Below are 20,110 nucleotides of genomic sequence, written 5' to 3'. Positions count from 1 at the left end.
TATATAAAGAAAACCCATATTTGGTTTTTTTCTACAAAAAGCGAAAAATTAAGAAGGATTGCTTTTTTAACTTAAACATATTTGTGAGCAATATTTTTACACTCTTCTGGTACAACAGATATTAATGTTGCATAATCATCTTTAATTGATTATCCTATTATATTAATGTATCATTTCTAGCCTACAAAATTCAGACAAAGTCCCAGGTACTTCTTCATATGAAAAGTCTCTAATATGTGTCATGCTTGCTTTTATAAAATGTACCAATAACAGTGTTTTGTTCTTTTTAACAATTTTAGGATTGGAAAACTACCAGTTATTAAGCACATCGTTTCTATCTTCTTTGTAATTAATATTATTCTTCAAAGCATACCATGCACTAAACATTTCAATATAAATTGATAATAAAATAATGAATATGACAGCATTCTCAAATTACTGTCATCAATCTTAAATCACCATTTTCTAACTTCTCCAACAATTGCTTAAAATGACAACAAGCTTATCTTTTAAAAAAGATTAGTGAGCTAGCGCTGTAGCCATCATCAAACACAAAAGTAGACCTCTAAAATATTGGTATAATTTCTGTATCGATTTATTAATACTTAGTAATAGGAAAACGCAGTGGTGCACTGGAATTGCATTAGGGTGGGATGGAATTCTCTTGATTCAGAATGGTGAATCTAGAGTGGGCTTCACATCAGTAATGGCATTCTTCGCTAACTGTGCTTTTACTGAGATTTTGAATTTTGAAGTGAAAGATAAGAGACCAGTATAACCACCCGTACTGTTTTGTAGACATCGTATCTTCTCGGGCCTTTCCGGCAAACTCGGAAAACATATCCGATGTTGTTTTAGGATCTTGAAGTCGCAAAGAAAAGCACGCTATTTACTACAATTTTAGATATAACGTGGCATACCGGTATAAGACCTATGTACGCTAGATGACACACAGTACAGTTTATCTTTTTCTATGGAACGCCAAATTAACATATATTCAAATATTTGTATCTATCTTCAAATAATTGTACCTATCTTCAATTAATTGTACCTATCTTCAAATCATTTGAAGATAGGTACAATTGAATTAAAGATAGGTACAATTATTTGAAGATAGGTACAATTGAATTGAAGATAGGTGTAAATAATTATACCTATCTCTAAATAATTATACCTAGGTACAAATGAATTATACCTAGGTACAAATGAATTATACTATCTTCAATTCAATTAAAGATAGGTTCAATTGAATTATACCTATCTCTAATTCATTTGAAGATAGGTAAAATTCATTTAAAGATACATGTAGGTACAATTGATTTGAAAATAGGTTCAATTCAGACATATCTACAAAGGATTTGAAGATATGTACAATTCAATTATACCTAGGTTCAATTCGTTTTGTGTATTGTTGAAAATAATGAACGCTCCCTTGAAGACATTTCAACATGGAGGGAAACGAGGGAAGCACCAACAACGAAGATGAAAGAAGAAATATATGTGTGTGTGTGTGTGTGTGTGTGTGTGTGTGTGTGTGTGTGTGTGTGTGTGTGTGTGTGTGTGTGTGTGTGTGTGTGTGTGTGCAATATATTTGCAAAAGGCATCATTTACTTATTAAAATATACATGTATATCAATAAGTAAGCCAAAAACATGTATACCCGAATACCCCAAAAGTGACGGAGTTAGGGTAGTGACGTAGTTAGGGTCAGTATATACCTAAATAAAAAACTGGCATTATTTTTTTCCATAATTTTATCAAAGAATGTATACTGATAAATTTTCGCGCCAGTTGTGACGTAACGGAAATGGCGTACTATACAGGGAGTATTCATTATTGCCAATATTTTAGTAATTGAAGATAGGTTCAATTCAATTGTACCTATCTTTAATTCAATTGTACCTATCTTCAATTCATTGCATTTGTACCTATCTTCAAATCAATTTTACCTATCTTCAAAGAATTAAAGATAGGTATAATTGAATTGTACCTATCTCTTATTCAATTTGAAGATAGGTACAATTGAATTGAAGATAGGTACAATTGAATTGAAGATAGGTACAATTGAATTGAAGATAGGTACAATTGAATTGAAGATAGGTACACTTATTTGAAGATAGGTACAAATATTTGAATATATGTTAATTTGGCGTTCCATATTTTTTATATACAGAATTTGTTAAATATTTTAAACTTTGTTTTTCCAATTAAAATTGTTCCACTCTTTTTTGTTTCTACCAAAAGAAAGTCCAAGAACTTTTAAAATAATTCTTTTTGTGACATTAATTATGTTTTTTTTCATCCTCCAATGATCTTCCTTAACCTTCACACATAGTTTCAGACTTCAGAACATTTAGGTAGGCATCAGAAGCTCTTCCATAAAATTCAAAAACCTTATTAATAATTATCTCAAAAAGACCTCTCTCACTAACTTATTGATTCTATTTTAATTCGATAGGCATTCAATAAACATTTTCAAAAGTCTTGGGGGAAAACCTAACCAAAAAATATACTTTAGAGTTGCTTTTCTCCGTTAAATATATAGATAGTCTACGGGGGAACAGTTACTATCGAGAAGAGGCTGTTGTACAACTCACGTATTTGGTTTTATGCAAGTGATTTAAAATAGACGCTTACATATATGTTCCTATGTGCTTTTAACAGTACTCGTAGAAAAACCACGTTGAATTTAACCAGCTAAAAGCAATTTACATATCGCATGGTATGAAAAAATATTGTGTTTGGTATAATGATTTTTTTTAACCTTTCAAACAAATTAGTGCGTCATGCATGCAGAAACAATGTCTAATATTTGTTTTCCGATTATCGGTAATATTTCCCAAATTTTTTGCCCGTTTCATAAAGAAAGAGAAAGTGTAAACGACGAAATTGTTAATAGAATATGAAATTATCATGAAATTTGTGCTATTATTCTTTGATGTTTCTCAATAAACAATGATTAAACGGCCTATATAACCTGCTCTCTATAAAGGTTTTTATACAGAGTAGTGAGTCTAGTCCACGACTTTCCTTGTGTCTCTCCATCAAGATGAAGATTCTACATCTTTTGGTTTTGGTAAGATGCGCTCTCAGGTCTACATCATGATTGGGTATAATCGATATAAGCAAAGATTCTTTTCATTGATTTGTATTTCATTATATTCTTTTTGTTTCTTGCAGAGCTGTTTTGTGACAGGATATCTTTGCCAAAGTGAGTATAATTTTAAAGTGCATATTGTTTTACAGTTTATTCGCCTTCTTGCTCCCTGCCACATCTTCACTATGATGAGCATAATTCTTTGCACCGAAGCCTAATCAAAAAGTGTAAAATATAATATATGTGAATTCAGAAGTTGACTCAAGCTTTTATCAAACCATTTTAGTACCTATGACGTGTCAGTAACTTTTAGCTGCAATAATGTAGCCCTCTAGATTTTTTTTGGGGGGGGGGTGGAGAGGGCTACAACTCCATAGGATCTCCGTAATTGTGCAAGTGCGGGAGTGATTTACTCATGCAACGATTTCCGCTCAAATTGTATATAAATGACAATAACATCTGCATTACTTACCGAACTCAAACATTTTAGTTCTGTATGGCATTGGTTAGCTAAAAGTATCAACTATAATCCATAAATCGGTGATTTTTCGTGTATGTCAACAACATAAGTTGAATTTGTCCGCCATGTTTACTGACCTTGATCGGTTTCATTTTTGGACAACCAATGAGAATTCAGAAGCGGATCTTGAACTAAATATAGGAATTCCCCTATTTTTAACATAATTATTCCGGTAAATACTAGTATGACTTTTCCATTATATAACATTTCTCTAAATGTTGTTTTAAGCCCCTTTCAGAATTGCAATTGGCGCACAAGCACTTTACAACTCTTAGCAATCGAAATATTTGAGCTTCGTACGAGCTACCGCATACGTTGCACGAGCTCTCGCATTCCTTGCATGCATTTTCGTGTTCGCTTCAAGCCTCCTCAAAATAGTGGACATGCATACTATTCAGACGCGACCGAATGCGATCAAAACTATTGCAATACAATGCATGTACATTAGTACGAACATTTTACAACGTTTCGTGTACTCGAAAGAGTGTTGTACGATTTTTAAAAATCGTAAAATAAATCGCACCTAATTATGCGTGTTGTGCGACCATGAGACTGTTGCTCAACGTGTCTCATGTAATCTTGCAACGTTTTACTATCATTGCAATATTTATCGGTTTCAGTTTCCATGCTTTGCCACTAGTATATATGTTTTATTAAAGTTTCATAAAGTGTATTGTAAAAAGAAACTAGTTATAAATGATAATTATAACCCATTATACTGTTAAGTAAATAAATGTTTTTTTATTGCTGTACAAATTACATTCTTATATGAAGAAATCGACACATATGTATTATCAATATCACAGACAATATCATATTTTGCTGCCACGGCAGGCTCCAAACCACGCTGTTGTAGTAATGCTTCAGGTAGGTTCGGATTTTCTTGCCCTCCCGATTTGGCAATTTGCCTCTGCCAACTGCTTCCACATCTTGAAAAACTCGGTCGTTTCTGCATACCCCGGGGATATAGTTGCCATCAGGTTATGCAGGCATATGGCTGCCATGACGATGAGCGTTTACCGTCCAGGCTCTGCATGAGTGGTAAAAGTTCCATCTTTCGCCACACTTCTGTGCTACATCTCGCCACTCTTCTTGGTTAGTGGGAATGGCAAATACTTTGTTCTGATACTCGTCAATGGTGGCCTGGCACACTTCCTTGATGAACAATGCTATGGTATTGAGAGCTACACGGAAGGAATACTGGAGGCTCATGAAGCTATTCCCTGTTACTATATATCTAAGGGTGATGGCCAGCTTCAGTCCTGTCTCTAGTTGCCGTCTGTTACGTTCACTCTTCTGAATTCTTGAAGTAATACGCTGCAGTAGCTCGTAGAACATGGCTGATGGCATTCTCATGTAGTTCACAAAGTCCCCCTGGTATTCTCTCCCTATCTCCGTCATCAATGTGTGATATTGGTCAAATAACATGCGCCTCTCAATACATTGCTTGACCCATCGACGTCTTCCATACCTTTGTGGACGACGAATGAATGACGCCAGCACGCCAATACGTCTTTGCTGGAGTTCTTGGAGTTATGCTCGGATATTCAGCAAACCTAGCAAACGGCGAGGAGGTATTGGTGCAACAGCATTCATGGTCAATTAAGGTGTGAAACAAGTATGCTTATACGGTGTATATATACAAGTGGCAAAGCATTACAAACTAAAACTTATAAATCGTGCAATGATAGTAAACCGTTGCAGGATTACATGAGACACTTTGAGCAATAGTCTCATGGTCACAAAACACACGCATACAACAGCAGCGAATTATCTTACGATCTTTATAAATCGTGCATCACTCTTACGATTACAAAAAACGTTGTAAAACGTTCGTACTAATGGTTGTGCGTTGCACTGCGAAAGTTTTGATCGCATTCGGTCGCGTCTGAATAGTGTGTATGTACACTATTTTGAGGAGACTTGATGGGACCAGTAAAACGTATGCAACGAATGCGAGAGCTCGTGCATCGTAAGCAAGGGCTTGCGCGACGTATGTGAGTGCTCGTGCGAAGCTATAACATTCCGATCGCAAAGTGTTGTTAAGTGCTCGTGCGCCAATCGTGAAAGGGGCTTTATCTTATTTTTTTGGTTGCACAAATATTTTGTCGCTTCTGCTCGTACGCCAATTGTGAAAGAGGCTTAAGTGAGAGAACGCGGTAAGATCGCTCATTTACACTGACAGTCACGTTATCAAGCCCATCAAAACACCAAGTGTAGATCCCATAAAAAAGAATATTTTATATAAAGGAAGTCAGATATAAAAGCGATCTATACAGACCGAAGTCAGCCGCATTAAAACATAAATTTTTTGCACCATTACAGCGATCCTATGAAATTGTATTCCTCTCCAGTAACAATCAGATATAAAAAAAAATTCGGAAAGGGCTAAATTATTGCAGCTAGTAAATTTATACCCATCCTTTCTAAATTTTGTCGAGTTTGAAGGAACTTGATTGCATAAACAAACTATATTCAGTTTCCCTAAACTTGATAAATGAACCATGTAAAATTCTAAATTTTACATATATTTCTGGTTTGCAGGAAAATGTTTGAAAAAAGCAGATATAGCTTTTGTTGTCGATTCTTCAAGCAGTATCTGGTATCTTAACTTTGTTAGGCAGCGTCGCTTTCTTTACGATATCTTGAGCCCCTTTGATATTTCTCCAACAAAAACCCAGGTTGCCGCCGTTTCGTACAGCAACTTCATCAGACCAGAGTTTCAATTTAACACATATAAAGACAAAACCAGTGTTCTCGGTGCAACACAAAACATCACACAAACAAATGGTGATGCGACAAGAACTTACAAGGCTTTGGAATACATGAACGATCAAATTTTTACTTCTCAAAATGGTGCGAGAAATGACGCAATTAAAATTGCCATAGTGACCACAGACGGAGAAACAAACCCAGGTAGTTATGATCGTTATTCAAAGGAAGAAGGAAAGAAAATGACATTACTACAGGCACAGCGAGCCAAAGACAATGGTGTCTATGTCTTTGCTGTGGGAGTTGGAAAAGACGTCAATGACCAGGTAATCGGTTTAGGAACAAACACCGTTTTTTTTTTTATATTCCATTTGTTATAATGCGGGCACATTTCAGTGTTTAAAAGAAGTATATTTATGCCAGCATTGCACAATTTTCGAATTTTTCTAACAATTACAGATATATCTAGTCGATGCTAAGTATAAAGAATAAAAATTAAACAAATGTGACGTTCCTTCTGTAGATAACTAATTCGTTATCCGTTATAAAATGGAACAGTTAATGTTATCAGATAAAAGATTTCTGTGTTTAAAGGATATAAAATATAGACCATTCTTTCAAAAATCAATAATATTTTTGAGTTTTAACCTTATCTAACTACCGGTATGATTGAATTAGTACATAACAAAATTACAAATGAATTTTTTTGACATGAAAATTGCAGCTCATATAATTGTTTACTCAGTACTTGGACATATTTTTGAATCCCTTCTATTATGTTCAGTGAATGCATACTTTGGTTTGACTTGTTAAGGAACTCCTGGGAATAGCCAGTGGACCAGAATCTGTCATCAAGGTGAATACCTATGAAGAATTGAGAGAAAACGAGCTACAGGATAAATTGATAGATTGGACATGTGAAGGTACTACTTCTAGTATATTGTGTTGTTTTTTTCTTTTGTATTTTCATGGTCAAATATGAATTAAAAAATACATAATCAGCACTTCACTAGAAACTTGCTACAAATTACTTGATTTACACTGAAATGAACCTCACACTATTTAACTATATTTGTTTATTATTTTAGCTGGGGAGAAAACAACACTTCCACCAGTCCCGCCCAATGTTCGTAAGTTTAATATTTATTTTTATTTGATTCTTTGCTTGATTCAACACGACTAATAGACATGCATAACTACGCCACTGGCGGGCAGACCAAGGAAAAATTTCCAAGGGAGAGTTTAAGAGATAATTCTGTTTGTTAAGCATAATGCCATGCGATTTCTTTTATTTCAATGCATTACTAAAATATATTCAATTCGCGTTTAAAGATTTAGGAAAACCCTAATCCATATATGTCTACAATAATGTTAACGTCAGCAAACAATTCATTAGACCCAGGTTCCGTCGACGTCGACAACTTGAAGCAGGATCCTGACTGCAATTGTATTGATACAACCTTAAGACTTATCTTTAAAACAAGATAGTTGAGCTAGCGCCCTAGCCATTTTTATACACTCAAAGGAAGATTCGTGCTTAACTGGATTTTTTAAACGTTTAATTTTAAGTATTTAGTACTGCACTGTTGCCAAAAGATATAAAAGCACTGAATATGAGATTCTACATGTTGTTTTGTATGCAAATTATGAAAACAAGAACAGAACAATGCCTTTTAATCACTTAAAACAGCTGTCGAACTGCACAGCTACAGACTTATTTTGAAGATTTAAAAATCTGAAAAAAAAATATGAATGTGGTTCATTGGTGTCCTGTCTACAACCATTTGTTGTTTTTTTCCCAACAAAATGACATGTAGGACCTCATATATATTGGGTAGAAACAAGCCAGTTCAAGAAATGTTTACATTTTTATCCTCAAATGTAAAAGATGGTCGCACATCCCCCTTAAAAAGCTTAAATATTCGGATCATACCTATTTTACCTATAAAACGAAATTTTCATTGTACAGTCTATCTTAACAGAGACCGACCCAGTCGTAACTTCTCTGACCGTTTCGACAGCGCTAGGAAAAACATCTTCCCATCAATCGTGGTATATTTTTTAAGTGTATCACAAGTTTAGCTTACCGTCTTTAGAACGAATTCCAAACAGAATTAAGTTATCGAAGAAAATTATTTTTTCAATATTTAAGGTAATGGTTCATACCCACTAGATAAATGAAATGTACTCATAATTTTTTTTCCATATTTTTCAAACATGTATCTGAGGATATGTTCTTATCAAATTTTATCTAGCTGGCTGGTCCATAGGTATTGTAGAAGCTCGGGCCGTTGCTAAAAATAGAACCGATTTCGGAAAATGGCGCTTTTTTCATACATAAAGAATATAAGCCTAAGTCGGAAATTTGACTTTCATAAAACCATTTTCTGACTTATATCCTACACTGTATGTAAAATGAAGGAATTATTGTTTCAAAACAAATAATTTTATGTTACACTCGTTTATTTATTTAAAAAAATAGATAAACCTGCTTACAAATGAGATAAAATGAAATAAATTTTCAAAGAGAATTTAAGCTCTTGTAATTTTAGTTACGTACAGAATTTTCTTAAATATTGATATTATTTACCTCTTAACGCCCTTAATCAATTTAAAATAATGATTGCAGCTGTCAGGATTTTAAATAGATTTGTTTTGAATCAATGTTACGTCAGCTTGTTTTTTTTGTTTTGAAATACGCCTTATAACGTTAGGTCTCATTTAGATCGGGCACGGACAAGACGTAATAACGCGTGAATGACGTTTTTTGTGACGTATAGATAATTACCTTAATTAAATGTCACCTATTTCTCAACCAAGGAACTTTTTAGACGTGACATATTAAATCGTGCGTGCTTAAAATTGAGAAATGCGTATCATGTGCTTGTTAGGTGAGATCGACTATAGTTGGGGGAAAAAGATCGTAAAAAGGATCGTTTTACTTTAATAAAATCAATGTTTATACCCAGCATTCAGCATCTTTTTTTTTTTTTTTAACAGATATTACTTTTACCGGGTCTAATATGAAAACTTGTTAACTGATATTAGCCATACCGTATCAAATATTCACATTTTTGTATTTACATGAGCAATACAAAAAGAAAAGAACGAAAGATTTTAATATATATTATAGATATATTGCTAAATGATCGTAAAAAGATCATCAGAAATATATGTCCCTCACGCCGAACAGTTTTCAACCAATGAAATAATTTTTCACATCATATACACAAAGTAGGGGAAGTGCAAAACCCGGAGACTGTAAATTATTTCAAAATTCTGCCTTCCAAGAAAGACGGTAATACAGTTATAAGAGTTTAAAAAAAGTCTAGATCACATCTCAACAGACTGTAGTTTATGTTGTATTTAAATTAAGTTTTATCAAAAGTGGGGATGTCATAGAATTCCAAGTTTTTTTCCGAGTTCTGCCGGAAAACTCCGAGGAGTTGCGATTATGCCTGACCGTGAAGTCGAGCATGCGTACGCCAGAAATATAAACTAATGGAGTTGCACTTACTCGAGAGCGCCAGTAATTATAACATGCATTGTGTTTTAAACTTTTCAAATGCTGTAATGTCCTCTATGGAAACGCTTTCTCTGGATTGGAAAGGGAGCAAAATAGCACGCAGTTGTGCTAAATTAAATGCATTGTTACCAGATTCAGAGACAATGGATTTAGTGTTTAGGGTAAGACGTACACATGGGTGAAATCTGGACAGTATCATACATGATTTGAAAAAAAGTATAGCTTTTAGGTCATCTGTCGCAGGACAGGTAGAAGCTTCAGAACGTGTCATTTGCAGATTTGAATAGAAACATAGACAAATTACCTTCCTTTTACACATTGAGTTTTCCTTTACTTTACAATGTACCTGACAATTCCTTTCATACAAATTCATTGTAAAAAAGTGCATTATACCTTACTACCTCACAAAATATGTTTTTTTCCCTGTACTACCTGTATATAAAACTACTTCAAAAGAAAGCAAATGTGCATAAGGTGGAAAATGCATGATTGTCTATATATGTTAACCTACTGGGTTGAAGATATTAAATTATTTCTTTTTTAACTAATGCTACAAACAATCATGCCTTTTACTATTAATATTAGAGAAACCAGACTTTTGACTTCTTTTTTGAAAACGTTCAAGTTTGAAGCAACATTTTGCATGTAATGTACATGGATTTGCCGTAATACTAGTATCTGAATACCATAATACCATAATATTTTTACAGAATGCGAGAAAAAAAAGGCTGACATAATGTTTGCCATCGACCAATCAACAAGCATCGGTAACAGGAAAAATTTTAGAATTGAACTTGATTTCGTCAACAGTCTAATCAAAGAACTGGACGTTGCTTCTGATCAAACTAGAATTGGCGCTGTCGTGTTTAGTGACGACTCAGAGCGCCGTCTGGAGCTCCGAGATGGCATCAATCGCGAGACTGTTATTGATACCATTCAAAAGTTCAAATATGGCGAAGGCAATACCTACATTGGTAAAGCTTTTGCAGACATGAGGGAGGGCTTTCTTCCAGCAAAAGGCGGTCGGCCAGGTTTAGTCCCCCAAATTGCTGTATTAATAACAGATGGAGCTGCGACCGATCAAAATACAAACGCAAAACCTGAGGCCGACAAATTGAAAAATAGCGGTGTCGAAATATTTGCAATTGGTAAGATATAAAGTCATTTATCAAGCCATCGCCATCTTACTTTTCAACAAAGGTAATAAAACATGAAAAGCTACACGTACTATTATGTATATTATAAGTGAATTTTAAAGATTATTAAATATAGCACAACTATCTAGTCATCTGCTGTTAATACGGTGCAATTGCACTAAGGATCACAATTAATCTGATATATATGATGTTTGATTGAGTGTCCAAAGTTCAATACATTTGTGAAGCTAAACTCGATGTATATCTCAAATCCCCACAAAACCATTGACACTTCATTTGTTGTGCCTCATTGTTTTCTTGTCAATTTTTAGATCTTTATCTGTTGTCAAAAGGCCTTATAGAATTATAAATTATATATGATTAGAATTTATTATATATACACGTACTATCGACACAATGTATTATGAACACAAAAATATTTTAGGTGATAATGTGTTAAGTTAGATAACTCTGTATTTTGACGGTCTCTAGGGGTGAAAGGAGCCGATCGCAAAGATTTGGAGAGGTACGCTAGTAGACCAAGTAATGTTTTCTTTGTGGATGATCTGAATGCTCTAAACACCATCTCTGATGCTGTGCTGACAGAACTCTGCGAATGATCGTCGAACAAAGGCAAGAATCTTTAGCTCAATATGTTTTAAAAATCTGATGGTGAAATAAGTAACCCGTTTTTCTTTCTCATCCATTATATATTCTTTCTTTTCAGGTTGCCAATCTGGTGATATACCCGGTAGACTCTGAGCTGTATTTTGGAAAATCGATAATAAAGCAATTTAAAGCTTTTAATTATATCATATCCTGTTATTTTTATCCAAGATATTGATACCTCCAGAGCATGTTATTTAAAAAATTAGCTGATGCAGTGGGAAATTTTATGAAAAAAGAATGAAACAAAAACGGAGACATTGAACTTTTTCTTATTATGAATTTCTTATAGCATTATTTAAATACACTTACTGCATGTTTATACCTACGTGTAACTGTATTTACGCCGTTTGAAACCTTTTTGGAGTTGATTTTAATCAACTCTCCTATGCAGTTACTCAGACAAACCGAAAGTGAAACAGTGTTTGGACCTCAGCACAAATCATTGCTGCTGAAAAGACTTAGTTCTTGAAAATAATTAATAAATTTGATGTAATGTATGCTAAAGCATTGTTTTTCAAGGAAACTTATTTATAAATACCTTGAAAATAGTCAGATTTTAAATGGTACGAACAATAAGCAAATATTTTTTTGTAGTCGTATGTATTCCTACGCCAGAGTTCAATATAGTCTTGTTCAACTCGACGCTCGGGTGTCTCCGTAAATCCTTGTTGGAGATTTACGGTGTCAGCTGAGCGTTTTGCTAGAGTTCAATATTGCTTGGATTCATACAATTTTCGAGAAATATTTCTATTACTGATACATAGTTTGATTGAATTAATTTTATCTTTAAATATTATTTAACATGATTCATATGGGGGTTTCTCGACATTCTTGTCGAAAAAGTCCAAAAATTCATATCAAAATGTGCGTAATTAAAATTGGAAACTATATATGTACTTGTCATGCAAATTAACACATCATTGATTTTAAAATAAATAAACATCAACAAAATCAACTCCCGTCAGTTCTTCAGTACTTTGATTGTAATTAAGATTAAATTTTTGTTCATCTTATTTAATTCTTCATGAGGTACAACTTAATTACTATCGTTACGACTGCTGGTTGACAATTATTGAGACATTTACTTACTATCGCAGATACAGATACTAGTAAACTTTTTAAAGTTTATCAAACTTTAAACCATAATAAATTTTACAAATAAATCTTAGTGAATGACATCAAAAAATCAACCCTAGTAAGATGTATCAACCCTAGTAAGATGACACACACACATTGGCATAAAATATTTGTAGAATCTCATACAGCACTACGAAATTAAAAGAAGACGGTATTAGGGCACATTTCAATGAAAATAAAAGTACGTTTTAAATAAATTGTTTTCATCGTTTTGGAATGACCATATTTTACAATATTTGACCAATAATATTTTTTTAACTTTTAGGAAAGGGAAAATTTAATCAGCAGAGTGCAAATTCATGACTTACAGATTTGTAGTTATCGCTCTTACCAATTGCGATACGCTGTGAACTATCATTAAATTTTCTTTCTCATCTTCTGTTATCATATTGAAACCAGCGTTTACATATTCTCTGTATTCTTAATTTTTGTCAATAAAATTTTTGTGCTTTTGATACCCAACAAACAAATTACGATCTAAAGATTCTTACTTTTTATATTTGAGTCTCGGCGACAGGTGGCGTACAATAAGTACGGCCTAAATGGTTCCGATGCTATCATTCTTGGTGAAAAAATAGTTACAATTAGATACATGTGCATTTCATTGTACTAGAAACCATGTCGGATTTGTTTGTCGTCAGTGTCCCAATTACCGTGACCCAAACACACATGGGACAGGTGTTTTAGGAACGGGTAAGTGAAATGTTAAGATTTAATGGCCAAATAATGATAATACTTTTTATATTGTTTAAAATACATGCAATGAACAGACTAATTTATCTTTTATTTCTTCAGTTTTTGACTGCTCTTGGTATCGGGGCCATCCACTGCCAACCAGCCAGACACCGCAGGAGATGACAATGAGGCTACCCAGCCCACCGCCTCAACAGAAGATTGTACATAGGATTAGATAAAGAGAGATGAAACAGCCAAATTACTGTAGATTCCTTATTTACACGCGTTCTTAATTCCCCGATACAACCGTTTTCCATAAAATCCCGAGAACATATATTCATGAATGCCGAATTTTTATCATAGATTCATGTAGTTTACTATTTCAAAATAATAAAAGCGAGATTTTACCATTCACGAGATGTGCCTCTCGCGATTTACGCGAATTGCTATTCCTTTCATTAAATAAAGAATCTACAGTAGTTCATCCACAGCCAAGACATTGATTTTTCTCTTATGAATCATCACATATTGGAGAGTTCTTTTTATTGTTTAGATTTTGAAGAGAGGAAGAAGAAAGATGACAGGAAACCAGAGGTTGTAGCTCCCCAATATGTCTTTGCGGTGAACCAAATCCACATTCTATATCAGTGATGTTTACAACCCATGCCGGACAGACGGATTTTGCTGGAGACGCACCAGCAGTGTAAGTGGGCGGGGTTTAGTCCTTGATGTGTTACATGTATTGTATCATACGCAATTGTATATAGACAATGATAAGTAACAATGTGTGGAAATATTTGGGGTATACATGAGTATTTTAGATTAAAACCTTCTTTTGAATTATGCAAATGGAATGCAAACCTTCATTGCCATGAATAAATCTTGGATGCCTTATTCAAATGTGTTAGTTAAAAATATTCACTCACAATTGATTAAACTCTTTAATTTATCAGAATGGGGTCATAGATTGAACAAAACTCCATCTTTTTGTGCTAAACAGTCTTTACAAAGACAGACATAGATGTTAATGTGATCAACAGTTGTTTTATTTGATTAGTTTTTCAAAGAAGTCAACCAATGCATCTTTCTCCATCTCATCATTCTGAGATGAAACTTGGAACTGTTTTCTCTGTTTGCCCTATTTTGTAAAACATAGATATTGCTTTATATTAGTCAATTTAAATAGCTTTAATTAATAAAAAGTGTAAAAGGATCGGTCAATTCTGGAGTCTATAATTTTGATCTTCTATCAGATTTAACTCTTTTTCTCAGGTGGCACGGAACAGTTTTTTTGATACAATTCATTGTAGCCAAAGGATGCATGTCTTCGGAACTCTGTAACTATATTTCCTCAGTTTCCATTCAGCACAAATACCTTTAATTCACTCTTTATAAGGCCAATCACCAATTTCTGAAGAAAATTACTAGTCAAAACCTGTAAAATTCTCTACATACAGGTTTTTATGAGATTTTGACCCTTTCATATTTTGCTAATTTTTCATGATTTTTCAGCTTTTTAGACCTCCACCAGCTAATTGCCTGCAGAGGGTTGACCTTCCGTACCGCGTGCACGTTGCACTATAACATGTCAGAAACTTAATAGTGTATAGTTTACAATGTCCCATCCACCTACTTTTCGTGTTATTTTACCTCCGGTCTGAAACTTGCAATTTCACTGTGTAAAGTCAACACAACAGTCACAGCCGCAGGTTTTGCATTTTATTTTTGATTCTCACGTACCTAACATATGGGGCCTACATATTGCATATCAATTTCAACAAGAGACGCCCCTCTATCTAATGATAATAATTAAAAATCATTTCATAAATTTTTGCAACACTCATAAGCCTTCAAGTACAGCAACTCTCAATTTTACAAAAATATTGAATGGTACTTTATCCGAAACTGTCCCTTGCTACTTCAACGATATGGCCTACCAGGCGGCTATATTGTTAAACAGTAGCGGTTATGGGAGTATCATTAATATTACGGTCATTGATGTGTATAGGTTGTCTGTGTCTAAGATCATTCTGCCATGCCTACTGGGGATGTAAAAAAGCTGAATGTCTGGGTTGCATTGGAAGATTTAAAGGTAATTACATGTATCACTATTTTTATTTTTTCAACATTTTTAATTAACGCATTTAAGACTTATCCTAACATAAAAATAGTTGAGAATTTCTTGTCAGTACACACTTGAATACATTTTTGCAGAAACAACATTTTTCTTTTTTAATCAAAAAGATGAAATGAATTTTTTTTAACATTATCTTGTAAACAAATTAATTTTTATGGACATTATATTAGAAATAATGTAAATTGACAAATTATATATAAATTACATGATTTTTCTCGTCTAGACAAGAATTTAGGAAGAAAGTGCCTTGTGAACCGTATCTTGGAAAATCCTTATGAATCAGAAATCTTACAGGTAATTACAACACATGGTTTTTCTATCATACCACAAAACTCCACAGGTATGCTTCATTGCACAACCAATTTGAGACCTACATGTATAGTTGAAACTTGGAACTTAAAGCTCCCTACAAGGGGCATGGTCACGATTTTGGTCATAAATTTCTCCATCTTAATGTTTACAATGTTTCACTAAAGCATTTTTAATAGTCATTTAAAATTTGAGTGCCATTTGTTGAGTTATACGCGAGTTACAGAGTTGGGCAGCGGAAAGGTAAAAAAATAAACATTTTTACAAAATCAATAATTTAAATTCAACAATGCAAATTAATATTATCAATGATCATGAAGATAAACAAAGGTGTCTTTATACAATTCAAACAAACAAAAAGTAAAACCAACATACATACGTGCAAAACGAACAGACATCAACACAAAACAAGCAGACGCACAAAAAACGAAAGGATGCGTTTTGGAGTAGAAATATGCGCAGTGTCCAGTCAAGTCGCACATAGACCATCTCGTACATAGTTCATGTTGAATACAAAAAGTCAACTCGTATACAAAACCGAGAAGTCAAGTCCCATACAAAAATATACTCGTATGCACGGCTTACAAATGTTTTATATATTGTAGGAAGTTCGTATGCAAAATGGAAAGTATACTTTAAGATAAATTAATTACTTTATAGTATAGTAATTTACAGTTGGATTAAATAATTGATATTTTAAAAGAAAAAAATGTGATTTTTAATTAAGATTTCAAAGATACATGTATAGGAATTAATTACACAAATATCCGTTCCAAATTAGTTAATTATGGAAAAACATCGTAAAAGCAAGTTATTTATATATTCCTTTTTATAATTATTTTTTTTCATTATTGAAAGATTGTGGAATCAAAGAAATAAAATTATAGTGTTTCATGTAGAATTACTAAAAGTTCTATACAAATCCTTTTATTCTTCTAAAATCCAATGATGGACAGCATCCTCTGCAAAACTCGTACACTTCATGTAGATCCACTCTATTTTCATAAATGTTTCTATATGAAACGAAAGCCTAGGTCTTGGCGATTACAAGGTTCAAATTCATTCCGGTTCAAATTTCCACCTGGCGTTTATTTTTGTGCGTCCGCTTGTTTTATGTTGATGTCTGTTTGTTTTGCATTTCTGTATGTTGGTTTTACGTTTTCTTTGTTGATTTGTATAAAGACACATTTAGTTGATTTTATGTATATTTATGTTGCAAAGAAGAGAGTTGGTTTTGCATTGGTTTATCATTGATGATATTCTTTTTGATTGTTGAATTTAAAATATTATTGATTTTGTAAAAATGTAATTTATGCCCTTTCCGCTGCCCATACATTTATTTGCTATGTAAACAAAGCTTTTGTTTACATTTTCAAATGTTTAAGTGAAAATTCCAGTTTTAGACCTAAAATGAATGTGTTAAATGTTAAGAACTGTTTATATATGCTTAAAACAAATAGAAAAACAGACAATCAACTTTAAAAAGATTTTTACTGGTATGTTGAACCTATGTAAACAAAAACAGGGCACGAGCCTTGTTTACAATAATAGGAATTGTGAGCCCTGTATCTTGCTAATAACTATACGACTGGCTCTCAAATTTCACTTGAGAACTAGAAATGCATTCCTAAAGCATTATGAATAAGAAAGATAGAAAAATAGAATTTGATGAAAATCGTGACCATGCCCCTTTAAGGAGAATAAATGACAAATTGAATCATTTCTAACATTTGAATATTGATTAAGTGTCCTAGCATACAATGATCCCCGATACATAATTTACCAAACTTAATTATAAGCTGGCTCAGGATTACAAATGAACATTGTCTTTGTCTTGATTGACAGGTTGGTGCCCCCCTCCTCTTTATCTCAATCAGTAAACTGAAACCAGTTTAATTTTAGAGACAGATGCTATTTGGTATTTAATCAATCACTTATCAACTATTGTTTAAAAGACTCCAACATTGTTGATAGACCTAAGTGGAAAACTATGTAATAAAATATGATTTTTATGGAATATTTTCTTCAAGGTCTACTAGCTGTAAAAAGTAATCCGATGTGTTATTGTTTATTCTTTATTTTATAATCATAAATTGTTCTAAATTATCAATAATACTTTTATTTTATAATTATTTCTAAAAAATCAGGATTTATCATTGTCAATAATTTTTGCAAGGGGGTACGCATTTTTGATAGGTGATAACAAAATAAATAGCATGTAAACATATAATTTTTTCTCATTTTTATGTATTATTTGAATGTATATCTATAATTTTAAGTTAGGCTTTCCATGATTGAGCCCATTTAGTGCCGATGAAGTATAGGACTACCTTAAGAGGGGAGGAAGGGACAATAAAATTGAGGTTTACTGTCTGATTATTCAGCAAATATGGTTTATACAAAATGTTTCCTTTTATATATTGTAATATTTAGCAATATTTGATAATTTTAAAATTGTTTAGATGTCATGATACCGTAACTGTATTAAAGATGAGATTGGTCTCTGAATTTGCTATGTCAAAATAACAACTTTATACTGAATTCTACATTTACTTCCAAATGTGTGTATATATAGGCATTATTTGATTACTATGAGATGTTTACACTTAAAGATTTACACTTTCAAGTATAGTAAAACACACTTATAACGAAGAGCCAGGAACGGGTAATTTTGCTTCCTTAAAAACGTAATTCATTATATCCGTTAACTTCAAATATGTTTAAAAAATGTTCTTGCTACATGTATTTAATACAAAACGGTGGAATAATGAAATTAAGTACATACTGGAGGTAATAAGGAATCTACAATATGTGATGACGTTGGGCCTAGAAGCCTGATATTTATTTTATAACATGAGCATTGATGATCCTTTCATTGATATTTCAATGTTCTAGGATCATATACATTGACTGTAATTTTTATTAAAGTAAAGTGATAACTTTTCAATATACTTAACTTATTATGGACACGAAAATTATCAAGTAGGGAATAAATATTCTGTTTTTCTGCACAATACAATCAGTGTTTTATTGCTCTATTAGAGGCTGAAAGGGGAAGAAATGACTGCTATTAGGGTAGTGCAGGACTCAGGAAAACAAATCTCACCATGCCCAGTAAGTCTTAATATGTATATATTTAAGGAATAAGGAGTCATTCTTTGAGTATTGTGAGGGGGTAATTTTGGTCGGGGGTTGGTCAAATCCAATAAAGCCCAAGGAGCAATATGCTTCAAAATTGATTCGTAATGTTATCACAGACAGACACAGTTGAAAATGTAATATATGTGTATAACATGTCCGTGTGGATACTTAGGTAACAATGATGGAATTAACACATTTGATAGGGTGTCAGCATTTGTAGAGATTTGAATTTTCTGGAATCTATTAATCTAACATGATTACCTGACAAAAACTGTAGTATAACAATCTCGATAATTGAGTGATTTATTTGAAATACTTTTGTTTAAGTTGACAAATTCCCGATAAACCTGCATGGCTTTGACAACCTTAAAAATTGACTTCCATAAATTAAAAAGGTTTCACTCTGATGAATTCAAATGTATCAAAGGAAGCATTTGTCACAAATTTAAGAAGACAAACTACAATGATTACAAATCATGTTTTGCTTCTTTTCCAGAAATTTTAACCAAACTCGGACATCATAGAACTGGATAGGAATTTTTTTGTCTAAACATTACAACCATGTGCATGTGATAAGGCAGTGTTCAGTTTTGGTTAGTTATGTGTATGCAGAAGGGAATGACCCGAGTCAGTGATGCGTGACCGAGATAATGACTTTCAATCAGAGAGGGAGATTATGTCAGGAAACAGTTCAATAAATGTTAGAGATCCCTATGATCCCAGGATTTCCAGATAACGGTCCTCAGTGACATACAGATATACTGGTAGCTGCTGTGATAAATCAGCCATACATTTCAGCAAAGACTAGCTTAGTTAGTTATGAATTTTAATGTTTTTTCGTGAAAAGATTTATCTGTGATTGCGTTATTTGTTACCTGTATGATATTTGAACTAGAAAATATGGGGAAAATGTACATTTCAAGGTATCTCAAAATGTATATTTTACAATGTAGGCCATGTGTAGGTTTATGTTTTATTATGTAGTTTATGATAAACTGAATCATAAGTATCTTTATCTAGAAACCATTAAATTTATCCAATTTGTCCGCAT

The 20,110-nt window shown here is 33.0% G+C and overlaps 2 protein-coding genes across 2 annotated transcripts; both read left to right on the top strand.

Annotated features, from left to right (window-relative positions):
* Nucleotides 1-2,954: 2,954 nt before the first annotated feature.
* On the top strand, nucleotides 2,955-11,801 carry LOC105327104 (cartilage matrix protein). Its single transcript, XM_011427414.4, has 8 exons — nucleotides 2,955-3,076; nucleotides 3,181-3,211; nucleotides 6,162-6,655; nucleotides 7,144-7,252; nucleotides 7,418-7,459; nucleotides 10,566-11,003; nucleotides 11,484-11,624; nucleotides 11,719-11,801. The coding sequence occupies exons 1-7, from the start codon at nucleotides 3,050-3,052 to the stop codon at nucleotides 11,609-11,611; spliced, it is 1,269 nt and encodes a 422-aa protein (XP_011425716.3). The 5' UTR covers nucleotides 2,955-3,049; the 3' UTR covers nucleotides 11,612-11,624; nucleotides 11,719-11,801.
* A 1,115-nt stretch (nucleotides 11,802-12,916) lies between these two features.
* Nucleotides 12,917-20,105, top strand: LOC136274054 (E3 ubiquitin-protein ligase CHFR-like). The gene is made up of 5 exons (XM_066080128.1): nucleotides 12,917-14,175; nucleotides 15,481-15,564; nucleotides 15,833-15,903; nucleotides 18,961-19,032; nucleotides 19,556-20,105. Exons 1-5 carry the CDS (start codon nucleotides 14,136-14,138, stop codon nucleotides 19,562-19,564), a joined length of 276 nt encoding a protein of 91 aa, XP_065936200.1. The 5' UTR covers nucleotides 12,917-14,135; the 3' UTR covers nucleotides 19,565-20,105.
* Nucleotides 20,106-20,110: the final 5 nt, after the last annotated feature.

The sequence above is a fragment of the Magallana gigas genome, chromosome 3 (genome assembly GCF_963853765.1).
Source record: "Magallana gigas chromosome 3, xbMagGiga1.1, whole genome shotgun sequence".
NCBI lineage: Eukaryota > Metazoa > Mollusca > Bivalvia > Ostreida > Ostreidae > Magallana > Magallana gigas.
The sequence above is the reverse complement of the archived record's forward strand: the minus strand, read 5'-3'. Positions and strand labels throughout refer to the sequence as shown.

What these genes read in the sequence shown, in the direction of transcription:
- LOC105327104 (XM_011427414.4), top strand. Translation starts at nt 3,050, where the DNA reads ATGAAGATTCTACATCTTTTGGTTTTG. An exon ending in TTCTACATCTTTTGGTTTTG is followed by an intron (nt 3,077 to 3,180) that starts GTAAGATGCGCT and finishes TGTTTCTTGCAG; the next exon opens with AGCTGTTTTGTGACAGGATA. An exon ending in GATAGATTGGACATGTGAAG is followed by an intron (nt 7,253 to 7,417) that starts GTACTACTTCTA and finishes TTATTATTTTAG; the next exon opens with CTGGGGAGAAAACAACACTT.
- LOC136274054 (XM_066080128.1), top strand. Translation starts at nt 14,136, where the DNA reads ATGCCGGACAGACGGATTTTGCTGGAGACGCACCAGCAGT. An exon ending in GCTGGAGACGCACCAGCAGT is followed by an intron (nt 14,176 to 15,480) that starts GTAAGTGGGCGG and finishes TGATGTGTATAG; the next exon opens with GTTGTCTGTGTCTAAGATCA. An exon ending in TTGCATTGGAAGATTTAAAG is followed by an intron (nt 15,565 to 15,832) that starts GTAATTACATGT and finishes TTTCTCGTCTAG; the next exon opens with ACAAGAATTTAGGAAGAAAG.